Source organism: Anopheles cruzii, chromosome 2 (assembly GCF_943734635.1).
Source record: "Anopheles cruzii chromosome 2, idAnoCruzAS_RS32_06, whole genome shotgun sequence".
Lineage (NCBI taxonomy): Eukaryota > Metazoa > Arthropoda > Insecta > Diptera > Culicidae > Anopheles > Anopheles cruzii.
Genome location: NC_069144.1, coordinates 42,571,728 through 42,599,256, shown reverse-complemented (window position 1 = coordinate 42,599,256; position 27,529 = coordinate 42,571,728). Strand labels below are relative to the sequence as shown.

General features: G+C 48.1%; 1 protein-coding gene across 1 annotated transcript; it reads left to right on the top strand.

The window, feature by feature from the left end:
- Window positions 1-227: 227 nt before the first annotated feature.
- Window positions 228-26,815, top strand: LOC128279093 (transient receptor potential cation channel trpm). Its single transcript, XM_053017814.1, has 23 exons — window positions 228-448; window positions 3,086-3,175; window positions 10,503-10,665; window positions 11,814-11,954; window positions 12,040-12,112; window positions 13,063-13,222; window positions 13,352-13,488; window positions 14,852-14,890; window positions 17,532-17,688; window positions 17,784-17,931; window positions 18,016-19,050; window positions 19,132-19,284; window positions 19,697-19,762; window positions 20,440-20,496; window positions 21,684-21,713; window positions 22,438-22,578; window positions 22,651-22,808; window positions 22,900-23,090; window positions 23,181-23,426; window positions 23,490-24,331; window positions 24,420-24,951; window positions 25,022-25,150; window positions 25,221-26,815. Exons 1-23 carry the CDS (start codon window positions 228-230, stop codon window positions 26,363-26,365), a joined length of 6,054 nt encoding a protein of 2,017 aa, XP_052873774.1. The 3' UTR covers window positions 26,366-26,815.
- Window positions 26,816-27,529: the final 714 nt, after the last annotated feature.

Sequence of the window (27,529 nt, the reverse complement as noted above, 5' to 3'; positions counted from 1 at the left end):
GAGCGAGTGTCCTTTTTTTGTGTGGCGGAGCGATTGGGCGAAAAGTTTCCCATTTCCCTCGGCACTGCTGGGAAGTAATCGTAAAACTCGCTTTCGGGGGACACACAGGACATCTTCGGCGCCAAATGCGGCCAAGGCTAGCGAGCAGGAGCGGTGACAGTGGTGCTAGTGTTAGTGAGTTTCGTCCCCGTGGCACAGGGAAAATGAGAAAAAATTCATCGTCGTCGATGCCGCCGCCACCGTTTCCACCGCCCAGCGACGCGCCGCTGTTGCCGGTGTTGCGCGAAAAGCTCCTTACGCTGCAATCATCGGATACGGTGGCCACACCGCCCCTCTCACCGTCGCCGCCACCGCCGTCGCTGTACTTTGAAAGTTCCTCCATCTCATCGCGCTCCTCGATCGTCGAGCCGTTCGATCTGAGCGTCTACTCGCTGTACCAGGTTTTCCAGGTAAAGATAACTGCGAGGAAATGGGGGCGGATTTTTCCAACGACCCCACAAAGCAATTCCACTCAATTCCGTGCACCCAGACGTCGTCGCTTTTGCCCTGCCTGTCGCCCGGCATCATCACCAGGCTAACCCGAGGGGGGGCATTTCCACTCCCTTCGCGAGCTTTCCCTTTGCTACGATTCGTTTTTCATTTTATGAGGTCAACCACTGCGCTGATGGAGCAAATTGATTCAAATGGAGATGCTCAATAACGGCTTCGATCAAATCACTGTAACCGGAGCCATATGCTGGAGGGGTGGCACAGCGAATTGTTTTGTTGTTAGAAAGCGCTTAAAAGTGTCATTTGGATAAGTGTCCTGAGCCGAGCACTGCAGACCGCGACAGGTCTTAGCGATCGCTGATCCTGCGTTTGATGCAATGGATTTTCGTCCAGATTAAGACATAACAATAGTAATTCAAATAAAATCGATAATGGTCTCCCAAATGCTTGAGGTTTTTTTTTCTGTAGCTCGCAACTCGCTGTTCTGTCCGCATGATGCCTCGAAAAGGACTAGCGGTCTGGTTACACTGGAATGTACAACCAGCTTTTTTCGATTCGAAACGGTTTCCACACCTTTTCGCACCTTTTCTGCGGCACTTGACCGGTACGTGTCGCGAATGTTGGTTGGTTGTCGGTTGACGGTTGACTCCCGGTCCCGGGCCAGCTGGCTGGCTGGCTAGCTGGTCTTGTAAAGTAGATTTGCAAAGTAGATTCGAATTGATTAAGTTGTCGGTTTTCGGTGGCAGGCCAGCAGTGGCGCGCACGGCACGCTGTTCAGCGAATTGGTTCCGGGTAATGTAACATTTATTTTTATTGCCAACCACAACCAAGTCAGATGTGGTGCAAAAGCGACGCAAAGCTCACGCGATGCAGATGGATTTGAATTTGAGTTGAGTTCGTTTCAATTTTCAGCACCGTCCGGCGATTCAATCAACTGTAAAAGCACTTTGGTGGCAACTTAATTGGCCATCCGGGAGCCCGTTCTTGGTGGACTTTCTTGCCCGTAACAATCAGAGAAAGAATGACACCATATTTAGGCCATTTTAATTTGCTTATATTTGTCCTCTGGGTAGTCTTGTCCTGCTGTTGTTTGGTTGACGTTGATTGCGTAGTTTGTAAAAAAATGTAGTTATATCGTAGTTTGTGAGGTTTTTTAATTGAGTAGTTGTTCCGGCTTCGGTTTTGTAAATCTCCCATTGTGCTTTCACGTAGTCATTTCCCATGTATCAGCGTGTCCCGTATTCGTAACGATTGGCATTTCGACACAATTTGATTGGCACTGTACCGTAAGATATGCACTCGAATAAGGCTTGCGCTTGCTCCCGCACAATGAGCTGATGGTTCGCAGTGTCCGAAAAAGGTAAAACAATTTCAAATTAACACAAATTACTTCAACTTCCTCCCGGATTCGTGGTGTAAACCAAACCAACCCATAAAATGTAAATAAAATGTTGCGTTAACTTCAATTGGTGGAACCGATGCCCAGACCACGTTTCGGTAGTGCACCCACTCTTGACACACCACGGTAAATTCGACGGTACATTAAACTGATCATACAGTAGCGATGCACGTCGTCGGTAGTGTCGCACGAGAAATAGTCCTCCGGCATCTGGCCGCGCTCGGTACGTCGGCTCAGCTCACTCGAGAAATGGAGCATTTCCAGGAAGACCCGAGCGCTCTAATGTAGGGGTCCATTTGCTCTGTTTTCCCCGGTTTTCGTTCTCGTTGGTTTTACCGTGGTTTTGTGAAAGCATTCGGAAAGCCCTGGCCCTGGAAAGTCAAAAATGTTTTATGTTGTTTACGCTTGCCCGGGCATTCGCGGGCAGCAAAACTCCAACCCTGAATCCGCGCGAACGAAAGCAGAGCAAATGTTTGTGCGCCCGACAGAGTAGCACCCGAGGTGGTCGGCGGCGGCAGCGTTCGTACTCGCCCGGGTCGAATCCGGTGAGCAGTCGAACTTGCACGTCCCAATAGAAAATAGAACGTGGCACCGTGTTAATGTATGCCGTTTGAATGGGCATGCTAGTGGGACGCCATGCAGTAATTTCATAGCAAGGCGTTGCTTTAAAGAAAATTAAACACAGCATCTGGTAGCAGCAGCATCATTCCGCAATCCAATTCACCAATGTTGACAGCGGTCAGAACGAATTTACTCCGAACTCCGTGTGAAGTATGTTGTACGCTTGTGCACGCACGCCTCGAGCCAGCCGAAATCCCGACGATAAGCGGAACACCGGGTCGATTGTACATAATGTAGAGTAGATTTCGAACAGACCAGTGATTGATTTAATTTAACCAAATAGTGGAGCACAATGATTAAATTGATTAACAAGGAAGATTCAATTCCAATTTGTTGGCAGCCTTTAAAACGCTGCTAACAAGTTGGTGTTGGTGGACAAAAGTAAAACAGCTCCTCCGAATAATTGTAACTGCACCCAAACTCTGTTTCTTTCAGGCGTGTGCTAGTAGAGGAGAAGTGTTAAAAAAACAGCGGGTGAACAGCTTTGTTTTGCAATGGAAACCCCTCAATGGTCCTGTACGATGATATGTGATGGCGTTTTCTCAATTTTTCTCTTCCCTTTTCTACGACGGAAATTGTGCAGCGCACCGCACGCAGCTGGATCGAGGCAAACTTTCAAAAGCGCGAGTGCATCAAGTACATACCGAACCCGAAAAATGAAGACATGTAAGTACCAATGAAACCATTTCCGTTGCTGCAACACTCATTTTTTACGGTTCTCTGAAAGTGCGGGAGTTTTATCTTTTTCGAAGGTTTCCTGGATGTTCGCTACAAAATATATTAATACCATCGCTCGATTATACATGCAAGCTGAGCTGTAGCAGCATGTTACAGCGCCGAAGCCAGCGAAACTTTGGCCATAAAACAGAGCTGTGGCGTGTTGTAATAATGCTCCCGGCCCTTTCGCCATAATTTCTGCATTATTTAGTTTTAGACCCGAATCGAATTTAAACTTTTAATGAGGCCAAGTTTAGCTTTCCTCCGGGGCCATTTTTCATGCACCTAAAGGGAGAGCCACTCGGCCAGTGCTCGCAGTGGTGACGGGTGAATAATGGGTTAAAAGTACTACCTTGCGGGGGCTCTCGGTTGGGTTAGGTCATGGTCTAGCGATATCCGGCAGTTTCTAGACACCGGCCACGAGAAAGTGAAGACACCGAGCGGCTTGCGGACCTAGTAGCGAAAGGCCCTCTGCAGGGTTAGCTCGCGCCTGACGGAACGCGTCCGTAGGTGTTGCAGTGAGGGTGCTGTGCAAACGCATCCGCCGGAACCGGCAGCGGTGGGCCAAGTTTTAATTTATTCCCTATCCGCTCCCGTTGGCCGTGAATCTTGGCTCGTGAATGTGACGAAACACGTTGCTATATAATATTTAAATTTTATGCTCGCTCGTGCCGCTACCAAGTTTACGGTACAAATCAGCACGAGCTGGGGTCATGTTGTTTGCTTTAACAACACTCCGAACGACTTTCAAGAAGTGAAGTGTCTGTTCCAACGGTTGGCCCGAGAAAACAAGCATATCTTTTCAGTTGATTTAGTTTCAAAACTGCTCATACCAAACTTGTGTCAAACCACAAACGTGCCATTCTTAGGTCTTGCGGCCGAGACGAGCAGTTTTCCCCGGAAGCAACACACCCTTGGCCTCCGGTTCACCGTTCTACTCCGTTGACCTACTTTTTGTGGGAGGCTTGAGATTTGAACGCCTTCTCGGCGCTGCTGCCGAGTGAACCCGACCTCGGCCGATCAGTAGCTCGGGCTCGGTACTTCGTCCTGTGCTAGCACGCGGGGCAAGGTCGGTTATTGCAAAATCAATAATTTTGGCCAAGAAGTTCGCCCTCTACAGCCCGCAGTGGACATGTAGCAGTGGAGCATGTGCACTTGAATGAAGCCATCGTGCATGCCGCCGCCGTAGAGGGGGGCACCTGCAGCAGTGACCGGTACTCCGGTTTTTTGTGTGAGTCGAGTGTCCTTGCGACTGCGACTGTCCTTCGTTGGCGGGACTGCAGCAAAAACATTCAGCAAAAGCATTACAGAAGCGGTTTCTCGGGGGTTCCGGTTGGTTCGGTTTTCTGCGGGTGGTTTTGCGGATGCGGTTCCATGAGAAACCGTGTGCGAAAGCTCCCGTGAAAATCCCGTTCCCGCCGAGAGCTGGCGTGATTATGGCTAAAAGCATATCGTGGTTGTAACGGTACGCCAAAGCATAAAAATTAAGAGGAGACATTATTTATCCCGCCGAGAGCGAGCATCGAACGGCGAAGCGGCGACTATCGACGGTGGAATGAAAAATGGCTCCCCGGGGAGCAAATGCTAGAACGATTGGCCCGGATTAGACGGGACCGGGCATCGGCAAGGGAGCCGCCAGCCGGGACACGCCGTGGAGCTATAAAGATGTCTATTTTTCTTCGATTTGACGCATGCCGGGAGCCGTAAGTCGAAAGTCGGTCTGAATTTATTCGATCATTCGGCGAGCGGACCGAAATTGTCCCGGGAGAATTATGGCTTGTGTCTGGGATATTGAAACGGTTTTTGTCTGTTTCATTGAATATGATTGAAATGACTTCTTATGGCATGAAAGCATATGAATCATTTCGATGAGTTAATAGATATCCCCGCCACAAGCTAAAATGAATAAACGGCGCTGTAAATGTATTCGATTGTGTGAATTTTCATTCAGCATTTTCCGTGCAGGATCGCTCTAGGGTTCGGTAGGTCGCGTTCGTTATTAAATGGAAAATTTGATTTCTCTCACCAAATCGAATTTTGGGCTTGAGAGCTCGTGTCTTCGCCACACTCGGCGGGTGTTTGATTTGACTAATGAAGCATCCATTATTCATAGACTCCACCGGTAACACCGGGTGGCCCGGGAATCACGGCCAGTAAATAGAACGTCTAAGTCAGTAGACCAATCAACGTCTCGCTCTTTGGTGATGATACTTTTTGTCACTAATTCGACTTCGGCTTTTGACAGAGTTGTCTGACAAGTTTTAGCCAAGTTCAGCGGCAGATATTTCTGCCGCGACATGCCTGGGGAACGGTTAAGCTTGGGCCAACCGCCCTGGTTAATTTCCGTTCCATTTGGTTGATTACTTTAATTCGTTAAATGTATACCCATCGTCTCGGAATCCGTTCCGTTTGTGGACACTGTGTGTCGCCGAAGCGGAATTTCGTTTTGAATTAGCATTTTAATAAGCTTGGATTGTCGGTATAAGATTCGATTGCCGTTCGTTACACGTTGTGGGCGCCGTCGATGCGAACCGGGAAGCCGAGGGAAGGTTGGCGGGGGGAGAGTAATGATGGATAGTACATAACCGACGAAGTACAGTGCAATTAAGGTTGCGATTTATGGTTAAACACCTTTCCAGAAACTGGCGAAAAAGTGTGCAAAATCACCCGGTGTTAACGCAATAACTTTTAAAGTTAAATTCTGTCCCTTACGCTTCGACAATTTATTAACCCGGCTTCCTGGGGCTTGGCACAGTGGCGAGGCACGAGAAATAAATGGAAATTAAATTAATGTTCAAACATAATGTTCGCTTATCTTGAGACCAGTGTGCCGTCTGGCAACAAGTCAATTTAACTACTCTCTTTAACAGCTTGCCGTTGTCGTTGAAATGTGTTCTTAAAAAAAAGAAGGAAAGAACAAAAACACCGCTGAAAAACGAAACAATGCACACACAGAGGACCAATTCCCCGTTTGTGAACACACCGAAAGTACCGGTTGGGGAGTTTGGCAAGAATGTGGATAAAATAAATGACAGGGAGCAAAAGTTTGCCATCAAAAACGGAAAGCGGATTCCTTTGGCTGCGGCAGTGTCTAGTGCGAAAGAAAGTGAATCACAAGCGCTGCCACAGACGCAAAAAAAGGTCCAGAAACCGAGGGAAAAGTTTCTGTTTCTTGTTGTTGAGATTTCGCCGAAGCCGATTCCAAAAGTCGACCCGTTGTGTTGCCGCAATTGCCTTTGCTTGTTGTGTACACTGGTGTTTTGGGTAAGGGCTCGAAGCTTACGCTACGCGTTTTCGCACGAAGTCTGTCAACAAATTTGCAAGAAAATCCAACGCCAGCGAGAACCAGCCAGCGAGAGTCAGCGGTTCCAACTCAACGAGATGCTCAAGATGACTGCTGGGTGCGTCGGGCCAGCTTTAAGCAGGATTAGATCGTTATTATTTCACACTTTTTGTCCCATTTGATGAACCCCAAGCTCGGCAACGTACGGTTACGCATTTCACTCATCGTTTTGTGCCGGGGAGCAACCGTCTCACGTGTCTCTTCACGTTGTTTGTGTACCTTCTGCGTAATCCTAAGGATGAGAGCGTTTTCCGCGAAAAATCTGCTTTAAAAACACACTTGAAATACGACGAGCACGTCGCAGCGCTGTACGGGAGGACTTTAATTTGTTGCGGATCCAGTTTCTATCCAACGTAGAGTAGTACTTTTGCGGCGTACGCGTATAGTTAGTATGCAGTTGAGGTGCAGGAAACTGTCTTCGTGAAGCGACCCGAAGAGGAGCGAAGCAAAACACCCGGTTCTCCATTTCGCAGTCAGCAATCCAACGCAATCGGCCGGAGTGTGGCCGGAGGCGAACCGGTGTTTACTCTTGGCTCGTGTGCCGTTATGGCACAGTTTATGCTTGACGTCAAAACGCTGCCACTAATTGTCATTCCACAGCATTCCACCTGCGAGGGCGACCAGCACCACCGTCGTCGTGCGTTGCCGTAGGTGTCGTTCTATTTTCCGAGAACGCCGCCCAAGCATCGATGACAGGTTTTCCTTTGCGCAGCGCACCGCAGTCACTGTCTGTTGTTTGGAGTATCCGGTCAGGCTCAGGTGCCTCGGTCCCGCCCGGTATGCGCTGCACTCGACTGGCATCATTAAGCAGCAGGTAGGGATCGATACGGGCGAGCGTCTTGGAAAATTAATTACGTGTTCCCGGTGTCGGAGGCTCCGTTGTCGGATGCCTCTCGGTAACATATTGAGACGGAATCCAGACAAAGGAAACGCAATGTGTCATCATCATCTGCTGCCGTAACCGAGCGGCGCACCGATAAGGAGCTCCGATGAGCGCGAGCGCTCCAAGAAAAGCGTCTTCGGATCGGGTCGAAAAAGGTGGAAATTCCACACGATACGAAGTGGAAAACGGTTTTCGGTCAAGTGCCTGTTACTTGGGGTCTTGTCGATGAGCTTTAAAGTGCAAACGCGACACTCGGGGTCCGGGGTGATCCGGAGAGTATGATGGCAGCACGGACGCGCGCGACGATGACTAGTTAGTATGTACACTTGGCCCGCCCTTGAGCCGTCGGCCAAGTGTGTTGCTTGATGCCATAATCATCGTGCTCCGCACAGTGTTGGACGTGGATGACAAGAAAAAAAGGGAACCTCTCTCTCTGTGGACGCTGCTGCTCTATGGAGCAAAAGGACGCTGAGGATGGGTGTGTGTTGAAGGAGTGTAAATCAACAGACTTCCGTGGCTTCATGAGAGCTGTTCTGGTTGTGGGGCTGTTGTTGAGAAAATCGAGGAGACCCGGGGCAGCAGAATGTCAGCAGAAGGGCACGCTCCTTGGCTCCTGGCGGGGCAAAGTGATTTTTTGTTTAGTGCCCTGGCAAAGTGTGATAAAACGCTAAGCTTGTCGTCGCCTAAACGTGCGTAGCGTGGGCTAGGTGCTCCGAGTGGCATAAAGATGGGACTTGGTGAGGACCGCTTGCTTACCACCAGCCAGCAACAACTCGTTCAGGTTTGCCAGGAAGAGGGCTCTCAATTCACCCTTTTTTGTGTGTGGTGCGACACGGTAATCCTCAATCATCCGCATGCCTCGGCTTTCGGTGCCAGTTGATAGAAAATTGTGTTTGCGATCCGCTATAAATCATACGAAGTTCAGCAAGTCTGCAAGTGCTGGAAAGTTAAAAATCCACTTCTTTGAAATCTTTTCCAATTTCCGAACTGTGTTTCTCTAACGGCTTGAGAACTTTTTAGTATATTGATGAGAATTCCCGAGAAACTCCGGTCGTAAGTCATTTTAAATGTTGGCTAGAAGCGAGTTCCAGCCCCGTCCTTGGGCGGGGCTGCGTAAAAGCTTTCCCGGGAAACGCTGCCAATGGAGACGCCTGCTGCTTCGAACACTTTTGATGGCACTAATGCCACCAATAAAACGTAATCAAAGAGAATCAAAGGAAACACATTTTCTCCCGCGCGGCTTCGCACGACCGAACCTGACTGACCGACACCCCGCCGTGCTTTTCCGGGATGCATTCCTTCCGACATTCTCGGAGTGTCCTCCGACCACCCCGGGTAGAGATGACTCCGTCCCGTGCGTGAAAGAGCGCTAGCCATTATCGTGACTTTCTGTCTCCGATCCACTACAAATAGGTGGTGTCCGTTTAGCAGGGATCAAGCGGAGGATTGTCGGACACCGCCCCGGGTATCGCGCCCCGGCTATCATCAGCTTCATCTGGTGGAAGGTCAAGAAAGTAATCAATAAGGTTGTCGCCGCGTCGCCCGACATCGTGTGGGCTTTAGCCTCACAGATGTTGCGTTGACTGTGTGAGCTGATAAGCTGCGGGATTTCGTGGGCCCTTCGCCCACTGGTGCGAAGGGAAGAGAGCTTCAAACCATGTCAGCCACCCTTTTTTGCGGGGGGTTGGAAAGCAATCTTTTGAGTTCTGGGCGATTGTTTGAGGATTACCTCTCGACAAGCAGCCGGTGTTATTTTCACCATACCCCGAGCTATCACCGGGTTAGCACCGGTGATGGGGCAACTTTTAATTGCTTTCGTCAATCGATTACTTTTGAAAGTTACTTTATGCGTATAATGAACTGTGATACAGGTTGGACTAGTAGCAACGTTTTCGTTAACCACAGTATCGACCTGCATCGAAGATGTTTCTTCGGCACAAACATGATAGTGAAGTAGCAATCAAATCTTTCGGCACATGCCACCGTCCTCTTTGCGGATCAGTGTCATATTTTCTTCATCGAACGGCGAGTTCCTCACGTGTGCGGTTGATAGCATCCCTGACCGCTTCGCAGGATAATGTGGTGAAAGGCATTTGATTTGGGTTTATCATCGGAAAAAAACAACGTAATATTTCTCGCCTTCTCTCGATGTGGAACGCAGAAAGAAATGAATCCGACCGTAATATGACCGGCCCAGGCTCCTCGTTGCTCCCGGAGCTGGAAAGCGCTTTCTGGAAAAAGTAAATAAAGGCGAAGAGAAAGGATTTTGCCTTCTCTTTTTGCACTTCCGGGCCGGTTTCTCCACTCACCAGCACGCTTCCGGGCCAGGCCACATAGTATGTGTCCACCACAGTCGCATTTGCTGGCTTGCGGGTGTTCTGCACGTGACCCGCCGCCTGGAGAATGGTGGCGCATGGCGGAAGGATGTGGGTATTTCCGTTTTATGATGTGCGAACCTCGACGCAGGGTTGATGAATATTTCTTTCGCTTTGCTCTTTTGCCGTTTGACTCTAGTGTGATCCCTGTGATCATTGCCCGTGGGTTGTCGCCGGGGATAATGGAGGCGCCTGGTTCCTTTCACCAATGCTCTCCAATGCATACCCTGAATCGGTGGCTGGTATGGTGATAGCTTCACGGTAACGGACGGATTGTATGGAAAGGATTCGGGTTTAATTGTAACATCATCCCTTCACATTCACGAGTAAATTCTTTTCGAAATTCAATGGTAATTTTATGCTCGAACCATAGTTTGAATCGGGTGACAAGTACCCATTTTAAAAGGCAAACTACGGGTGCGTTTTAAATTTGCTTTCGATGTTTTATTCATGAGCTAAACTGAACAGAAACTTCCTGCTAAACCGAATAACGGGCCATTTGGGTAGCGATTGTCTGAATACCCGTTTGTCGGTTTGTTGGTTTTACGTTAAATGTATATTAATTTATGCGGAGGACACCGTATCTCCGGTCCGTTGTATCCGGATGAAACTTGTGAGAAATTGAATTTCTATTCACTCAAATGTTTTTCTCTATTCTTCGCTACCATTTCGCAGATGCTGCTGTGGTCAGGAACGGCGCACCCACCAGTTCGTGCCGGGCATCGATCCGGGCGTTTCGGGTGACATTTGGCTGCCGCAGAAGCATACCCGGTCGCAGGCCACCGATGCCTACGGTACGATCGAATTCCAGGGAGGTGCTCACCCGACGAAGGCACAGGTAAGGCACGGGGCAGCGTGGGGCGCGGGATTCCGGGTCGCGCTGCTGCTCGAGGACCCGCTCGAGAGGTCAGTAAATTCTTGGGAAAGGATCAAATGGTCGCCGCCGTATCCACTTGGAGTGAACCCTTCTTTGCTCGGCACACCCAGCAGCACACGACGGCACCGGGCAATTGGGTTCAAAGGTTTTGCGAATGATGAAACGATAATGTTCGCCTCAGTCCGGGGCGACCAGCCGGGCGGCGGCCACTGTTTATGCTGCGAGCATTTTTGACCCGGCTGCTTGAGGAGTTAAAGTTTTCCAAAAGTCGACCGAAGGGTATGTTAAGTGTGTTAGTGGCAGCCACGGTGGCCGCAGTGGCCCACCGAGTTGTCTCATCGTGCAGTGGACTGATGTTGCTGTGAAAGTTAATTTTCGGGAACTTTGGTTCCGCTCTCGGTGGCCGTACCGGGCGAACCCTTTTGGCGAGTTATGCTCCGGAACACGGTCCCTGAGTGCTTAATTAGTGTAGGATTGGACTGGGCAGAAAGTGCTGAAGAAGTTGCTACAATATTCACAAAGGTGGTGAAGGTATTTTTTAATAAAACATCTCCTTGGGCTCTCTATTTTCCGTTCCAATTAGAAGCCGTGTTAATTAGATGCGAAAAACAGCAAACAGTGAGTAATTATTTATTGGTGCTGGCAGATTTTCAATTATCCGATGCGGGCATTCCAATCACTGTCACCAAAGTTTACCGGTTGATCTCAGCTGTTCATCGGGCTGCTCGACGGTGTCGCTACTTTGGCCAACTTTTCTCACCGGGCTTACCGGTTTGGGGCCGCGCGGAACGTTAATGATGAAACTTTCAGTCGCCATCTCCGCACGCTGTTCAATCAGTGTCGAAGCGCGCGAATGGTTGAGTTTTGTTTGTTGTTCGAAATTTTACACCACTCTCTGTTGTTCATGGTCGGTTGACGTTCACGGTGCTTTAGCCCAGAACCCGAGTCCCGAGTAGTTTCCGGTCCATGTTTGGCCCATTGTCGGGAGGAGCGAAGTTTGCAAACCCCGCAATCGGCTTGAGTATGCCACTCATCAATATTGCGATGTCATTTCTACGCCACTCCGACGGGGAACTTATGCTGCTGGCTTACTTTTCTTCTTTCCACAGTACGTTCGCCTATCGTACGATACGCGGCCCGAGCTCCTGGTGCAGCTGTTTACACGCGAATGGAATCTCGAGCTACCGAAGCTGCTCATCACGGTCCAGGGTGGAAAGGCAAACTTTGAACTGCAGACCAAGTTGAAAAAGGTAACTGCCCCAAAGGTTGTTGCAGCGCGAAGTGGTGCTGTTGCCGTCGAACAATGACATTCTTATGCCGTCTACGTTCTTACAGGTTCTGCGGAAGGGACTGCTGAAGGCGGCCAAAACGACTGGAGCATGGATATTTACCGGAGGCACCAATACGGGTGAGTGTTGGCCGTAGCGCGAGAGTCGACTCTAGGAGCCAGCTGGTCTACTGGAGAAATTTCTAGCACCGGCACTCCGGTCCATCCGTCCATCATCGGAGACAAACCCATTTTCGGGCCAATTTTCGTTCCCGTAATTTGATACTGCGTGACCCGGCATAATGCAGCGAGGGCCGAACCATCGATGAGGGAATGGGCCTCCTTCGTTTGGGCCACGGCTTCGAAGGCCCATGATTCAATCATGGTCCATCCGTCAACGATGAGTGATTGACGTCGTTCCGCGGACGTAATCATCCGACGGGACGATACATGGTGGACCGAGTCCAGCCTCAGAAGCCAATGGATGGTTATGACACTGGAAAGTGATTTTGTAATTCTTAAAAACTAGGACTAGGACAAATTAGAGAAAAATTTTAAAAACACTTCACTACTTGTAGCAGGCAGCCTTTGCTGCTGCTAACAACCTTTTCCACATTTGGTTCCCTCTCGCTCGGGGCAATTATAGTCGAAATCTGGCCAAACTACGGCCACGCAACCACGAACACGGAGAAGTTTGCTAATGGCATTACCAAATCGCTGGTTGGTTGCTTCCATTCCGTTCCAAGAAAAGCCGGCAGCAGCCGGTTTGAGACTGTCAGACACCGGGCCGAAGAAGTTTGTAAGAAATTTTAGGAAAATTTCCATTTTTTTTTTCTGCGGCTGGTGGTTTCGCTCCGTTCCACCGGTGCGCCAGCCCCAGTCGGAGGAACGGAGATTAAGCGAAAGGTTAATACACTTTCCCCTGGAGACCCACCCGGAGTGTCGCGGTTAGAAGCAGTGATTCGGTTTTGGAATTGATTATTGTGATGCCTGCTCGTTGAGCCGAACCGTTTCGCCGACCAACGAGCGCCAAAGTAACTAATGATCGCGTAATGCTAATCTTCTAACCCGTTTCTTCCGTTTTCCCAAAGGTGTAACCAAACAAGTCGGCGACGCGCTACTCCTCGAGGGCCAACAGCGGTCCGGGCGCGTGGTGAGCATCGGTATCGCACCGTGGGGTATAGTGGAGCGAAATCACGAGCTTCTGGGCCACAACCGGGACGTTCCTTGCCACAGCATCAGCTCGCCTCGGTAAGAGGTGCTTCGCGGAGCGCCACTCGCGGGCTTATGCAAATTTTTCATCATACTTTAGCACCGCACGGCACTGACATTTCCATTTTGCTGCTCTCCCTGTGCCGCCGGTCGGGCTGCTTATTATAGATCGAAGCTGGCAGTACTGAACAACAGGCACGCTTACTTTCTGCTGGTCGACAATGGTTCCCAGGGGCGCTACGGCGCGGAACTGATCCTGCGAAGGAAGCTGGAGAAATACATATCGAATCAGAAGCTGCAGCCCTGTAAGTAGTATAGTTCCGCGCCACCACGGTAACCACGGTGCTAACCGACGAAGGAGTTTGCGTTAACGTTTCTTCCGGGCGAACATTTTTATAGCCTCTGACGACCACCCAGGAGCGGCTGTCGGGCACAATGAGCTTTTATTGTCGTTCCCTTTTAAACCGCTCCTAGCTGTGTAGGATGCGCACTGTGTGAGGCGCACTTTTACGGTGCAATATGCGATAAACACCATTTAGCCGGCGTGTCTACGGATCGCTTACCCGTTCCGGAGAATCGCTTCGCTGAGAGCGCAGGAAAAACGGCACACTTTATGAGCGTATCACCATTAACGTGGACAATTTTTCATGCGACGGCCAGTCGAAGCGGCTTAAGTCACAATCTGCAGTCCTTTGACCAATTGTCCCCGGTCGGAACAGGTCGCCCGTGGTAGTGTAATGTGTACCGGTAACGTGGGAAAATGTGAACCTTAACGCATACGGTAATCATATTCACGGCGATCAATTTTCATTCACCTTCGTGGAAATCCTCGGTCACGTGATAGTAAACGGTTGCGTTGTACCGTTCAGTTGGAAGATGACTTCACGGTTCAGGGCGTTGGTTGGTTAACGGTCTTCCGGCGGCCCTGTCAGTGGCTTTTGGCTTGTTAATGACCCGACCGAGCCGGTTCTTGGAGTTCTTGGCGTTCAAGGTAGTGTTACTTCGAGCTAAGGAAAGAACTTCAAGATAAAAGTAAACAACATTACTTCAAACGAATACGAACTATGTTGATGCGGTTTGCAGGTCTTTTTTTGTATACCGATTCATCACTTTTGCGATATCGTTAGAAGTATGGGCCTTTCTAAAGGTAAACTGTGGAGTGGCATTATGTCACCTAATCTCACCCGAGCAAAAGTCGGTCGCTTAGCGAATTATGGTAATTTATGCACATAGATTTATGGTGATGTAAATGGCACAAGTATGACACCCTCTGATAGGCGAGGAAGCTGCTAAGTGAATGAATAAATAATTCAACGAATTCAAATTGGAATGATAAAGAGATTTTTTCACGCTTCCTTGCATCTCGCGTTCTATCAAAATCAGAAACAGGCCTTGTGGCTATATTGAAAAACCTTTTCGTTTAGTCTCTTTTGCGTGTGAAACGATCCAAACACGTCGGTTCGTGTGGTAGAACCGAGATTTTACTTAAGACATGAGAATGACGTTGAAGGAAAAAGTTTGTTTAGGATAAAACACTGGAGTTGCTATTGATGAAAGATTCCATGTATGTGTCACAGGCAGGCAGGGGATTCGAAGCCATTATCTGAATGCATAAATTTTGCTCTCGCATCACGCTAACTGTGCCTTTCTTCAACTGTCATTTTATAGACAAGATGCTGTCATCTTTAATGAATTTTCACTACAAAGGTAACTAAGCTTTGCTGATTAAAATGGTAGCACCGTATTTGACAGGGCTTCAAATTTTCCAATCCCACGCCCTAGTGGTCATTAGAACACTCTTCTCTGTACAGCTCAAACCTTTTAGAATTAGAACACTGTTTAGATCCATCGAAAATCATGGTGCTTTCAAAGACCTCACCAACGGCGTGCATGAGCCCCAGATTGTACTTTTTGTTTTGCTTTAAACTACAATCAATGTTTATGTTACAATTATTATTGGCTTCATCGTGAACCGTTTCTTTTCCCCGTTACAAAATTACGATTATTATTACTCAAATAGCTAACGAGAGTCGAACATCGCACAGTTTGATTCAGCATTTCATTTGTTTCTCTTATAAGAACTAGAACGTAGGAGACGCAATGGAGCGATCCTTGCGGTCGTTTTTGTGTCACCCACTTACATTGCGTTGGAAGGGTAACATCGTAAAAAGGTGAAACATTTGCGCACGAAGAAGACAACAAGGTAAAACATTTTGTTAATAAAAGCTCCGAAGCACCCGACCCCGGCTGCTATTTATGGCAGATGATGAATTCACCGTCCTTTCGCATCCAGTCCTGGCTTTGTGGCTTCAGCTTGGCAAACAACTGTAGGCCCGAATAGAGCAGTAAGGGCTCAAAAACAACAAAAAAGAGAGAAGAGAAAATCTGCAGGCTTCGCCGTGCGAGGACGGCGTTCATCACGGAATGGATGCTGGTGGCCCTTTTACGTTGACCTTTCACCGTAATAATCCTATCCCTGGCGAACTCTCTTCGGTGCAATGAACAATTTATCTTAACGACACACCAATTACGTGAAGAAGGTAGATTATTAGGAGCTCAAGGGAGAAGCGATAGTACGAACCGTCGAGAGATTCAGGTTCATCCGGCTCCGGCTGAGCTCTCAGCACTCTGCTAGCTACTTGGCATCCTTGGCCGAAGGAAATTCATTGACCTTCTAAACGATGACCTGTTTGCCCGTGGGTGTGTTTGTTTTCGTTCTTCTTTTCCAAATGCGTAGGATGTGCCCGTAGTTGAACACCCTTCGGGCCTTCCCAGTTCCGTCGCTCCGGTGGCCTTCGGTGGGATTAATGTCGCTGGCACAACTATTCCGTCTCCGGCATCGGGTTAATGGAAGGTTAATTTTGAAATATAGGCATCATTTAGGTTGGCTTGTTCAGAGTGTATGGTTTCTCACCCTTCTATTACGGTACACTTTTTACCACTCGATCCGATAATCCTCTTCCTAAGCTCCGAGCTGGGACGATGTGCTCCTTTTTTCAATCCCTTTGGTAGACGAACAGCGTAAGAGGGCGCTCGGTCCATTTATGATAGGGAAATTGATTCATCACAGTCCTGTAGAATCCTTTCATTTGCAAAACTGCAAAATCTTCAATCAAACCGAGTGGTTTGGCGCTACCGGATGAGAGTGAGTTCCCACTGTAGCCCACTAGACACACCTACGGTTCATTGTTCTTCACTAAGGTCGAGGGACAGATTGTTATCCGGTAGTGATAGGTTAATTGGATAGACCGGATGGAGACGTGACGATAAAGATCCTTGAATCGGTGACGGTGCCAGCGATAAGGGTAACGGTGACCGATCAGTAACGGCCGGCCTTCACCGCGCTAGGAAAGATTGATTAGCTCCGTACGGGTGCCAGTAACGAAGAATTGATTTGGGAGCAAAATCTACACAAGTGCCCACCACGTGCCCACCTTGAGGCGGATCCTTGTTCGACGTGGCCGTGCCATAATGATGATGAATTTCCTGTACGAGTCCTTTTCCAGTAAATATGACTCGCTCGTTCGTTTCTGGTTGGCTACACAACGAAAGCCAGCTCTTAGCCTAACGCGGGTGGCCCTCGATTAGCTGCATGTGGGGTGATTAATTAAGTTACTTGTTGGGATCTTCAGCCCGGTTGCCCGAGGTTATGGGCAGCCGAGCGCCGCCTGTCGGGTGAACTAAATATGTAGCCAGATGCTGGGCGGCTAGGTTTGTTAATTTTTTCTTCTGGGTACTAATTTAATTCATTAAGAAATATTGTAGCCAATGCGGACTTAGATCGTTCGTATCGGTTCTCGTGGATAAGTTACTACGGTAGGTTCGTTCAATCTTACGAAGTGTAGATTTTAGAGGTACATCATCTCGCGCACCGACGAGTCCGAAATTATGCGCGCGAAAAACGGAGTGTTCCTTATGTTCCTATCTCTGCTTGTGTGAGTGGATTTTATATTATAGATTTCGTTTTTATTGTTTCCGTACTCCATACTATCTCGTTGTCTGTCAATGGTGTCGTGCAAGTGTCCCAGAATGGTAGCCTATCACCATGTCTTTTCAATGTGCTATCTTCAATGCGATCCCTTTCGCTCCAAGTCTTTCATGTTTGTGTTTTATCCTCAAACTCGTGTTTTCTTAGCATTTTCCCTTAGCAGTTCCCGCTGAATGCTCTGTCGAACTGAGTGTTGTAATCCCTCTGGTGGCGAGAGTGCTTAGTGCACTATTCGCTCCCTCTGCGTTGGGGTTGATGGTGCGACAGTATCTGACCCCTCTCTGTCCTGTTTCTGTCGATTTTCTTCTTGACCTCTACACCGATATCTTTTCTTCTCTTCTTCTCGTTCTTCTTTCCTAGTTACTCACTCGAGCACCCCCGTAGTATGCTTGGTAATTGAGGGTGGTACAAACACAATCAGAGCTGTGCTAGAGTACGTCACCGATAACCCACCGGTACCGGTAGTAGTATGTGATGGATCAGGCCGGGCAGCTGATCTAATAGCGTTTGTACATAAGTAATGCACCTTCATTCTTCGGCTATCTGGCAAGCGCCGCCATTCGAAAGACCGAAATCACTAATTGTCTATTGGGCTATTGGCTACGGTTACAGGTACGCTTCGGACAACGGCGAGCAGGTTGCACTGGACTCGATGCACGAGTATCTGCTCGGGATAATACAGAAAACATTTGAGGTTAGCGCCGAGCAAGCGGAGCAGCTATACCAGGAGCTTCTGCAGTGTACGAAGAACAAGAATCTTGTGAGTAACGGCGGGGGGAACTAAACGGGGTTTCTGCTGCGCAGCACGACAATGAGACCGCTAACTTCTTCCCATTTCGGACAGATAACGGTGTTTCGGATACAGGATCGACCGGAGGGCAACATTCAGGAACTGGACCAAACGATTTTAACTGCACTTTTTAAATCACAGCACCTTAGTCCACCGGAGCAGCTCAGCCTGGCACTCACCTGGAACCGGGTCGATATTGCGCGCACGGAGATTTTCGTCTACGGTCAGGAGTGGCCCCACGGTTCACTGGATGAAGCGATGATGCAGGCGCTCGAGCACGATCGTATCGATTTCGTGAAGCTCCTGTTGGAGAATGGCGTTTCGATGCGCAAGTTCCTGACAATACCGCGGCTCGAGGAACTGTACAACACCAAGCACGGGCCGGCTAACACGCTCGGGTACATTTTGCGTGACGTACGGCCGCACATCCCGAAGGGCTACGTCTACACGCTGCACGATATCGGCCTGGTGATCAACAAGCTGATGGGTGGTGCGTACCGGTCGTACTATACGCGCCGGAAATTTCGTCCCATCTACGCGAAGGTGATGAACAGCTACGTCAACACGCATCGGAAACCGTCCACCTTTCAGCGGTCGGCCGGTATCAATTCGATGAGTCTGGTGACGGGACTACTGCCGGTGACTACCGATATGGCGTTATTCGAGTTTCCGTTCAACGAGCTGCTCATCTGGGCGGTGCTAACCAAGCGCCAGCAGATGGCACTACTGATGTGGACACACGGAGAGGAAGCGCTGGCAAAGTCACTGGTCGCCTGCAAGCTGTACAAAGCGATGGCGCACGAGGCTGCCGACGACGATCTGGACACGGAAATCTACGAGGAATTGCGCAGCTACGCAAAAGAGTTCGAGAGCAAGGGATTGAAGCTGTTGGACTTTTGCTACCGGCAGGATGCCGAACGGGCCCAACGGTTGCTGACTTGCGAGCTGCAGTCCTGGTCTAGCCAGAGCTGTCTTTCGCTGGCCGTTGCCGCCAATCACCGTACGATCCTGGCACACCCGTGCAGTCAGATCATTCTGGCCGATCTGTGGATGGGAGGACTGCGCACGAGGAAAAATACCAACTTGAAGGTAACGCGGTGGGCAGAATTAGCAAGGGATATAGGATGTGGATATGATGGCGGAAGCATTTCGTCTGCTTCCATTCCTTAGGTCATACTGGGACTACTTGTGCCGCCGTTTATCAAAAAGCTTGACTTCAAGTCGAAGGAAGAGCTGCAACAGATGCCACAGACCGAAGAGGAGCACCTTGAAAACCAGTATTTGGACTACGAGGATCGCGAGAAAAAGGATCCCGACGCAGAGGTAGGCAATGAGTGACACCGCTGTCCCAACTTCAGTGGTTTTCGTAAGGCACATATCTTTGTCTTCTCTTCTCAATACGTATTTTGCAGTGTACATTGTGAAGTCACATGATGTTTAACTATTTTCCTTATCCTCTACGGTGCTAGAGTCGGTTACGATTTAACTGATGTTTATATCTTTCTCTCTTTTTCTCTCTTTTCCCCGTAATGTTTGTACCGATAACCATACCATAAACTTGTTCTTCTACCTAACACCTCTCCGAATGAAACTGATTTCGGGGCAAAACAATATTCGTTAATAAATAAACCAAACCATAAAATTGCCAATTGTTACGTGTGGGCTCGTAATGATAATTCGTAATTTCATCATTGGTTTTTCCCCGGATTCCGCTTCTGGTGTTTTGATCCTTTAGAAGGCCCTTTTAAACTCCACTCAAAGTACGAAACCAGCTAGCGAAAATGCAACTCCACCACCACAGGTACAACCTACTGTAGCTCTCCTGGAAGCTCACTAGAAATGTTGTTCTTTCTCGCTGTCACTTCCTTGCTGTGTTCTTCCTCTCTTACTATTCACTCTTCGGCAATGTATTGTTTTCCTTTCGATCTCGAATATTCCATTATAATTTAGTTTGTAACTCCTGATTGCTTGAACATCATTCCCCCTTCAGGTGTTCCAGGATCCTTAGGCTCTAAAAGTGTGAAACATTCATCCCGAATTGGTATTGAAGCGAATGTAAAGCTTTTATGGATCCCTATTTGTAGCGTAATATTTCTCCTACTATTAATCCCCAGCTTGGAGTTTTCACTGCACATTTTTATTGTACTATTCACAGTTTTTTTTCTGTAGCAACTTCTAAGGCAGTTTTTTCAACACGCAACACGTGATTGTCCCTCTTACGATATAACCTGCACACACTTTCCTCGTTTCCTCGACCCTTCTTCTCGCAAAATGTTTGTCCTTCCAATCTGGCCTATGCTTGATGTTGTACCAAAATCTCTCGTATGTACTTTCGTCACTACTTGTAACCGCTTACCGATACTGGGTAGATTGTGTATGGTACTTTTTGTTTTCACTCATTTTCTTGTTCGTATCTTGTTCGTGTGGAGTTCGTTGTACTACGAAAAAAGGCCTCATCTATTGTACTTTTCATCCTAGGCGCTTCTGTCCGATACGTACTCAATGAAAGATACCAAAGTGCAGGAGAACGGAAAAGTAAGTGTGGCTGTCGTAGTGCGTTAAGTATACTAGACTGTGTAGTACTACATTGTTTTACGGTTTTATTTCTAAAAAACATTTACCAGAAATCATCGCTTGGACGCGGAGCGTTGGAAGCAAGAGTTTCTGTTATTTTTTGACACCTTTCGCCATTCTGCTCACTAACACACGACGCGCACACACGATGGCAGAAAGCCACTGCAGTGGCCAATTTTCCAAATACATTACAAACACATTTCCGTTCAAATAGCCATAGAACCCTCAACTCATTCTTCACACACAAAATTAACATGTTTGTGCCACCACTTCGCGTAGGATCAGTTATGTTCGGTTACGTATGTCCTACACTGCCCCAGCATTGCTACATTTAACATAGCCTAACTACAGTTTTCATGCAGAGCTAGTTGAAATCAGCATACAAGAGACACCTTTACTTCTTGTTCTGTTCGTTAAAATTTGTTCCACACGATTTGTACGCTTTTCAGATTGAACTCTGAAAAGTTGGGTGAAGCTGTTATAAAAACAGCATCTGTATCTACCCAAATTCTCGTGCTTTTGCTGTGTCTCGCTCCCGTCTGTCGTATAACCTTCCTGCTCCGCTCTGCTAGATCGTTCTACCTTCGTCCCGGCCGCTTTGGATAAGGTGCTCTTCTTTATCTCTTCCTCGCCTCTGTACCTTGCCTCCTTCTTTTCTTGTTGTGAACGATTCGAAGTGTTCGTCCTTGCCGTGCCGAATGTACACAATGATTTCCAGTGATTGTAACCTCGGTATTTTTCCTTAGTTCTGTGTGTGTGTGTGGGAAGAACGATGTTAACCAAAATCGTACCACTATTAGGTTGATCGAATCTACGACCATTCACAAGAATTGCCCCGCAAAACATTGCTCCGAAATTGTGCAACACGAGACGCACCATTTTTGCTGGTGTTCCAGAGCTTTAGCTACGAGATGAGCGTGCGGGCGGTGGACGAGGTTCACTTCCAGGAACTATTTGCAATACCATTGACAATCAGTACAACAAGCAGAAACAACAACACAATCACAATTATCTTCGCTTCTCGAGCAAACAGTTTATACAGATGAACCGCAAGTTTTGTATTTTCGTGTTCCGGAAATTGAAACAAATGCACAAAGTTTGGTTTTAACTTAACGTACTTTCGTATTGATTCCCACCTCCCCCACTAGGTAGGTCTGACCGGATGCTTAGGCTCAAAAGTTAGTCCGCAGTACTTTTCATTATGCATTCATTCGTCCTGCAGCATTATGGAAGTTTCTTCGTTTTGGTTCTCTATGTCGTTACGAATGCCATTTGTTTTGCTTAGCTTCAACATTGCATCGTTATCTGGGATTGGTTCCATGTAGTTGACTATAGTAGTTCTATTCACATGTAAACGAAATCCACAAACTTTATTGATTTCTGTTTCTACGATTCGCGATAGCTGATAATGTCACATTTTTCCCCTTTAATGACATTTTTTTAAAAGAAAATAGCCATTTGGAGAAACCTCGGGGGTGTCAATTAAAGATTTTTAGGTCACCATTTAGCATATAGCATCTAGCACCATCACAGCATGAAACTAGAATCTAGCTACAACACCTACCAAAGTTTTCTGCATCATAAGATGAGTCATAAAACATGTCAAACAGAGCAAAAACTGCAAGTTTGATTGCCTAATTCATGAATCGAAATTCAACGTAAACAAAACGTCTTACTTAATTAGAGTGAGTTTTTGATAGACGCTTTGCACTTATCGTTTTTTTTAGATTTCACATTGAGTTAACAAAAATGTAGATAAAAACAACTGCTTGCTGGTGGGTGAACGATGTGATTGTTCACAGTTTTGCACGATTTTCCAACTAAAAGCGAGTGCAGGACGCGCGCTTCGAATGCATGTGGGGGTAGAAAAAAGTGCTAATTTAAATTGTTCAACAATTTAAGGTCTCGCTAACAGACTCGGAGAACACACAGTACAAGGACTATATGTACGACAACGATGTGCGTCAGCAGCGACCCCTGAAGATGAAGAAGAAAATCTACGAGTTTTACACCGCACCGATCACGAAATTTTGGGCTGATTCCGTAAGTATACCCGGTTGAGATTATTCGAAGTTTACCCTCGCTCAATCCCCATCCCCGTGCCACTCTCAACAGATGGCCTACGTGTTTTTCCTGGTCCTGTTCACGTACACCGTGCTGGTACGGATGGAGGAAACACCGAGCTGGCAGGAGTGTTATGCCATCGCCTACATCACCACGCTTGGCTGCGAGAAGATACGGGAGATAGTATCGTCGGAGCCGGTGGCAATATCGTAAGTGCGAGTCCAACCGTGGCCTGCGCCTGTGGTGAACTTTATCAGAAGACCTCGTTTGATGAAAAACCTTTTTCCTTCCTTCGACTAGCCACAAATTTTCCGTCTGGGCCTGGAACATGTGGAATCCGTGCGATGCGGCGGCAATCATATTTTTCCTTATCGGACTAGCCCTAAGGCTTCGGCCGTATACGATGGACATCGGTCGAGTTATCTACTGCGTCGATAGTATCTATTGGTACTTGCGGATATTGAACATTTTAGGTGTAAACAAATATTTGGGTAAGTTTGTGTTTTCGTTAGGTGAAGTGAAGGTGTATCCATCCATACAACGTCCATGCACAATGCTGGCGTTATTTTCCATTCCCACAGGACCACTGGTGACGATGATGGGCAAAATGGTGAAGAACATGATTTACTTCGTGGTGCTTTTACTGGTGGTGTTGATGAGCTTTGGTGTTAGTCGGCAAGCGATACTGTTCCCGAACAATGATGCCAGTTGGCGTTTGGTACGTGAGGTTTACTACCAGCCGTATTTCATGTTGTACGGAGAGGTGTTTGCTGACGATATTGATCCACCTTGTGGCGAAGACCCATCCCAACCGCCGTGTGTTACGGGTAGAATATTGTGTGCTTAGTTTTGTTGTTGCAATCATTAACCATTCCGGTCGCTCTCCGTAGGTCACTGGGTAACACCTATCGCCATGTCGATGTATCTGTTGATTGCAAACATTCTGCTAATCAACCTGCTGATTGCGGTGTTTAACAACATCTTCATTGAGGTAAATGCCGTATCGCATCAGGTGTGGATGTTTCAGCGATTCACGGTGGTGATGGAGTACCAGCAGAAGCCTGTTCTGCCACCGCCGTTGATAGCACTGTGCCACTTCTACTCGCTGCTACGCTACGCGATACGCAAAGCCAAGGGGTTGCAGGAATCGCGTGACAATGGGCTGAAGCTGTTCCTCGAGAAGGAGGATATGGAACGATTGTACGATTACGAGGAGGAATGCGTCGAGGGTTACTTCCGCGAGCAGGAGGTGCTGCTGCACCAGTCGACGGATGAACGCATTAAGAATACGGACGAGCGGGTTGAACATATGGCGCAGAAGATCGAGGACATCAACCATAAGGAAAACGTTCAGAGTACCGCGGTGCAGAACATTGAGTTTCGATTGCGCAAGGTCGAGGAGTCGGCCGACCAAATTCTTGCCCATCTAGCTGTGATACATCGGTTCATGTCGGCGCACACACTCATGCAGGAAAATATGCAGGGTTCGACGAGCAACGTGAGTGCAAACGTGGCGCTCGGTGGTAGCACCGCTGCCATTATGGCCGATCAGCGGGCACGTACGATCTCGGAGAGCGATAGCTTTATCACTCCGGCGCCTCCGACACAGCGCAAGAAATTTAACCGCTCACTCACGGAAGTACGGCCAGATGCGTACATCTTCGATGACGGTATGCACTTTGAGGTGCGAACGGTGCCGGAAGAGAATGAAAATGATCGCTCACCAGAACAGGTAGTCCTTCACCAAAAGCTCTATGTTGAAGAGCTTGGTTTGCCTCGTTGGGCGTTCAATTTAACAATTAATTATTTCCTATTTCTAGTTGTCTCAGGATGTGGCTCGAGATCGCAAATTATCGATTCGCTCGGAAGACTCCGAACTGTTTCCGGGAAATGCAATGCAGAAAACACTTTCGCCAACAGAGTCTACCGGTGCCGTCACCAAATCATCCCCGCCGCCCGCTCCATTGCCCGCTCCACCGCCATTCCTTAGCATTCGACAGGATACTGCTAGTACCGAGAGCAAAGACACTCTCACGCCCCTGGAGGGAGCGGACGATAGGACACTTGTCGGTGAGGAGACCGTTGATGAGTTGGTTGACGCTAACTACGAAGGCCTCCGACAACGCACTGGTCGGCGCCGTAACTCATCCATGTGTGGACCGGGAACGATTAGTGCAGGTGCATCGAGAGATGCTCCCGGTATAGTTGGCGCGAGTGGACGGCGGAATTCGGAGAGTGCATCAGGTGGCGGGATCGATATTAACAAATCCCAAACGAGTCTCTACCAACTCAGTTTCGCGAAGCGACAGCATAGCGTTACACAATCGGAACCGGACAGTGGCAATGAACAGCGTAAGTGATAGGGGAGGCTGGGACATTGGTTAATGTTTGATCGTTTTCTTTTTTGTAATGCATTCTGCAGCTCCCATTCAGCGGACGGTTCCAAAGGGACGACACTTACTGCTTCAAATACACACCGAGTATACATCAATTACGGATGAGTTGGAGAGTGTTTGTCATATGATTGCATCTCCCACGAGTTCGTTAAGAGGTAACAACAGCGAATTCGCGACTATCGTTTTTACGTACTAATGGTTTGGTGTGAATTTTCTTGCCACCAGAGGACCGTAAGAAGAACGTGAACGAGCTGACCAACCCGGAGTTTGCGGCCATGATCGAAAAGAAGCATTTGAAGGAGTGCGAAGACAGTGACTACATGATGATGGAAAAGTTGCTTCAAACGCGCTGTTCGGTGGACGATAGTGACGATTTCTTCGATGACTCTGTCGCCGACGAGCACGGTCCGCGAAAGATGCTTCGGCGCGAAACGGCCATTGAACTGCCGGTGACTCCGTCGAAGTCGAACATTGTCTCCCTGGCGGACAGCAGCCAGGGCAACGAGGATTACGCGCTGAAGCACGAACGGAGTCAGGTGCCCTCGAACCGCAATTCGATGCGTTGCGATTCGAAGAACTCTCCCCTTTCGCTGTCGAGCCAAAACTCACCGCGTAACTCACAGTACATGCCGGCCACCTACCTAAACCCGTCCTCGTTCGATGCTGCCAACCGTGCGTACAAAAAGTCGTGCGAAAGTTTGCAGAAAAACTCTAGCACCGACACGGAGTACTCGCTGCAGCCGTACCGGTTCATCAAGCAGAGTTCGAACGAAACCAACAGTTCATTCAACATCGACAACTCCTCCCTGACGAACGATCCTTCGATCGACGGCGAAACGAGCCTCAACTCGACCGTCATCGAAATGGTTTCAGGTTCAACATCGACGATCCCGGTGCCGGTGACGGGGGCGGCACCGGGAACGTCGACGGATGTTGTAGGTTTCCAAAGTAAACGCACCTCATCGTTCGGTAGTGGACCGCAGCCAACGGAACCGCGACCAGGTTTCGTGCTTAAGAAGCAGTTCAGCATAGAAAAATATGGGAGCGCCGCTGGAGAGCGCTCCGGGTCCATTCCGGAGGGTTTGGAGCGACTCGGACCTACACCGCTGCCGGTGCCGAGCAAACCACCCCGCCAGACCCGATTCGCCGACAACCTAAGCGTGTTGGGAACGAAAAGTGTGCTGTCTTTGCTCAAGGAAAGTAGTTCCACCAGCACGGAAGATACATCGCACAACGATCGGCGGGATCCGGCCACCATCCCGTGCATCAGCACGAACCTGGTGCAGGACGAAATAGCCAAACTATCGTCCAACATCAAAAGCAGCACGGACGAGGATACCGAGCCGCCGATCAATGAAACTATGTGCTGATTTTAGTTGTGACCCTTCTTTAGTGGGGTGAATGTTAGCGTTTTGTTACAGGTATGGGGCGATGTAGGTGGTGATGATTTTGGAGACAAGCGGTGGTTCCTCGAACACCATCGCTTCTGATAATTGTTAAGAAATCTCTCTCTGGCTATCTGTCCCCGATGAGTTGTGTTTGTACTTAAAGTTGTATATTTGTGGTGCATTAGGAAGTAACATTTTATTGAGAGCGATGATTGGTGATTTTTAGCAAGTTGGAAAAATGATTTTAAAGTCGATCGTTCACTCGATATGCCATTTTACCTTATGTTTAATTGTTTGCATTAGTAAATACAGACCCCCGGCATAATCGTTCACGTACTGTGTTATTAAACGTCTTCACCATTTCCCAAAGCCGATACCACATATCAATCTGATTTTTGGATGATCAAAGTAGACTCGTAGTGCGGATAGTTACGGTGTTCAGTTGACTAATAGCAGCGGTGCTGTGTGGCAAGTGAAAGCCAGAAATACGTTTACTGTTGCAAGGCGAACCGTTTTGATGAAATATTTATTTTAGCATAATAATTACGATGTAGGAGTTTGATACCGTAACGGAAAGAAGGGCAAAATATCGATCTGAAAAAGCTGTTGAATGAAGACGGAAAGACGGACTGCAGGTGGTACTTCAGAGTGATTCATAAAATACAATCATCGTTGGGTTTTAGAATAATGAAACGGTCGAACCTTGGACTTTTCGAACAGGTTGTTAACAGATAGCGAGCAGTGTGTTGCGACGAACAGTCATTCGGAATGGAAGGGAGAATTGTCTTAAGCGTTGTTTGTTTTGGGATGGGCCCATGCTGTTGTACGTTAATGTTTTATTCAAACTATAAATTGCTGTGTCTCCCAAATTTACATTTGCGCTTGGTTACGATCGGATTTTGTCGCGTGTTTTGCGCGAGTTGTGCGTGAGCAGTGTGCAGCAACGTTGTTGCGATCATTACTTCCTGCATTGGGTGTTACTGTGCATCGGCTCACTTTTGCGTCAATGTCAAAACGGAAGTAGGCTGGCGTTACTTAGCTTGGTTGCAATATTGATAACGTGCTCTTCTTATCCCTACAATCCCGCAAAGGCTTACGGCAGATTTAAACTTTGGCTTACGCTCAACTTCAGCCATTTTCTCTTCG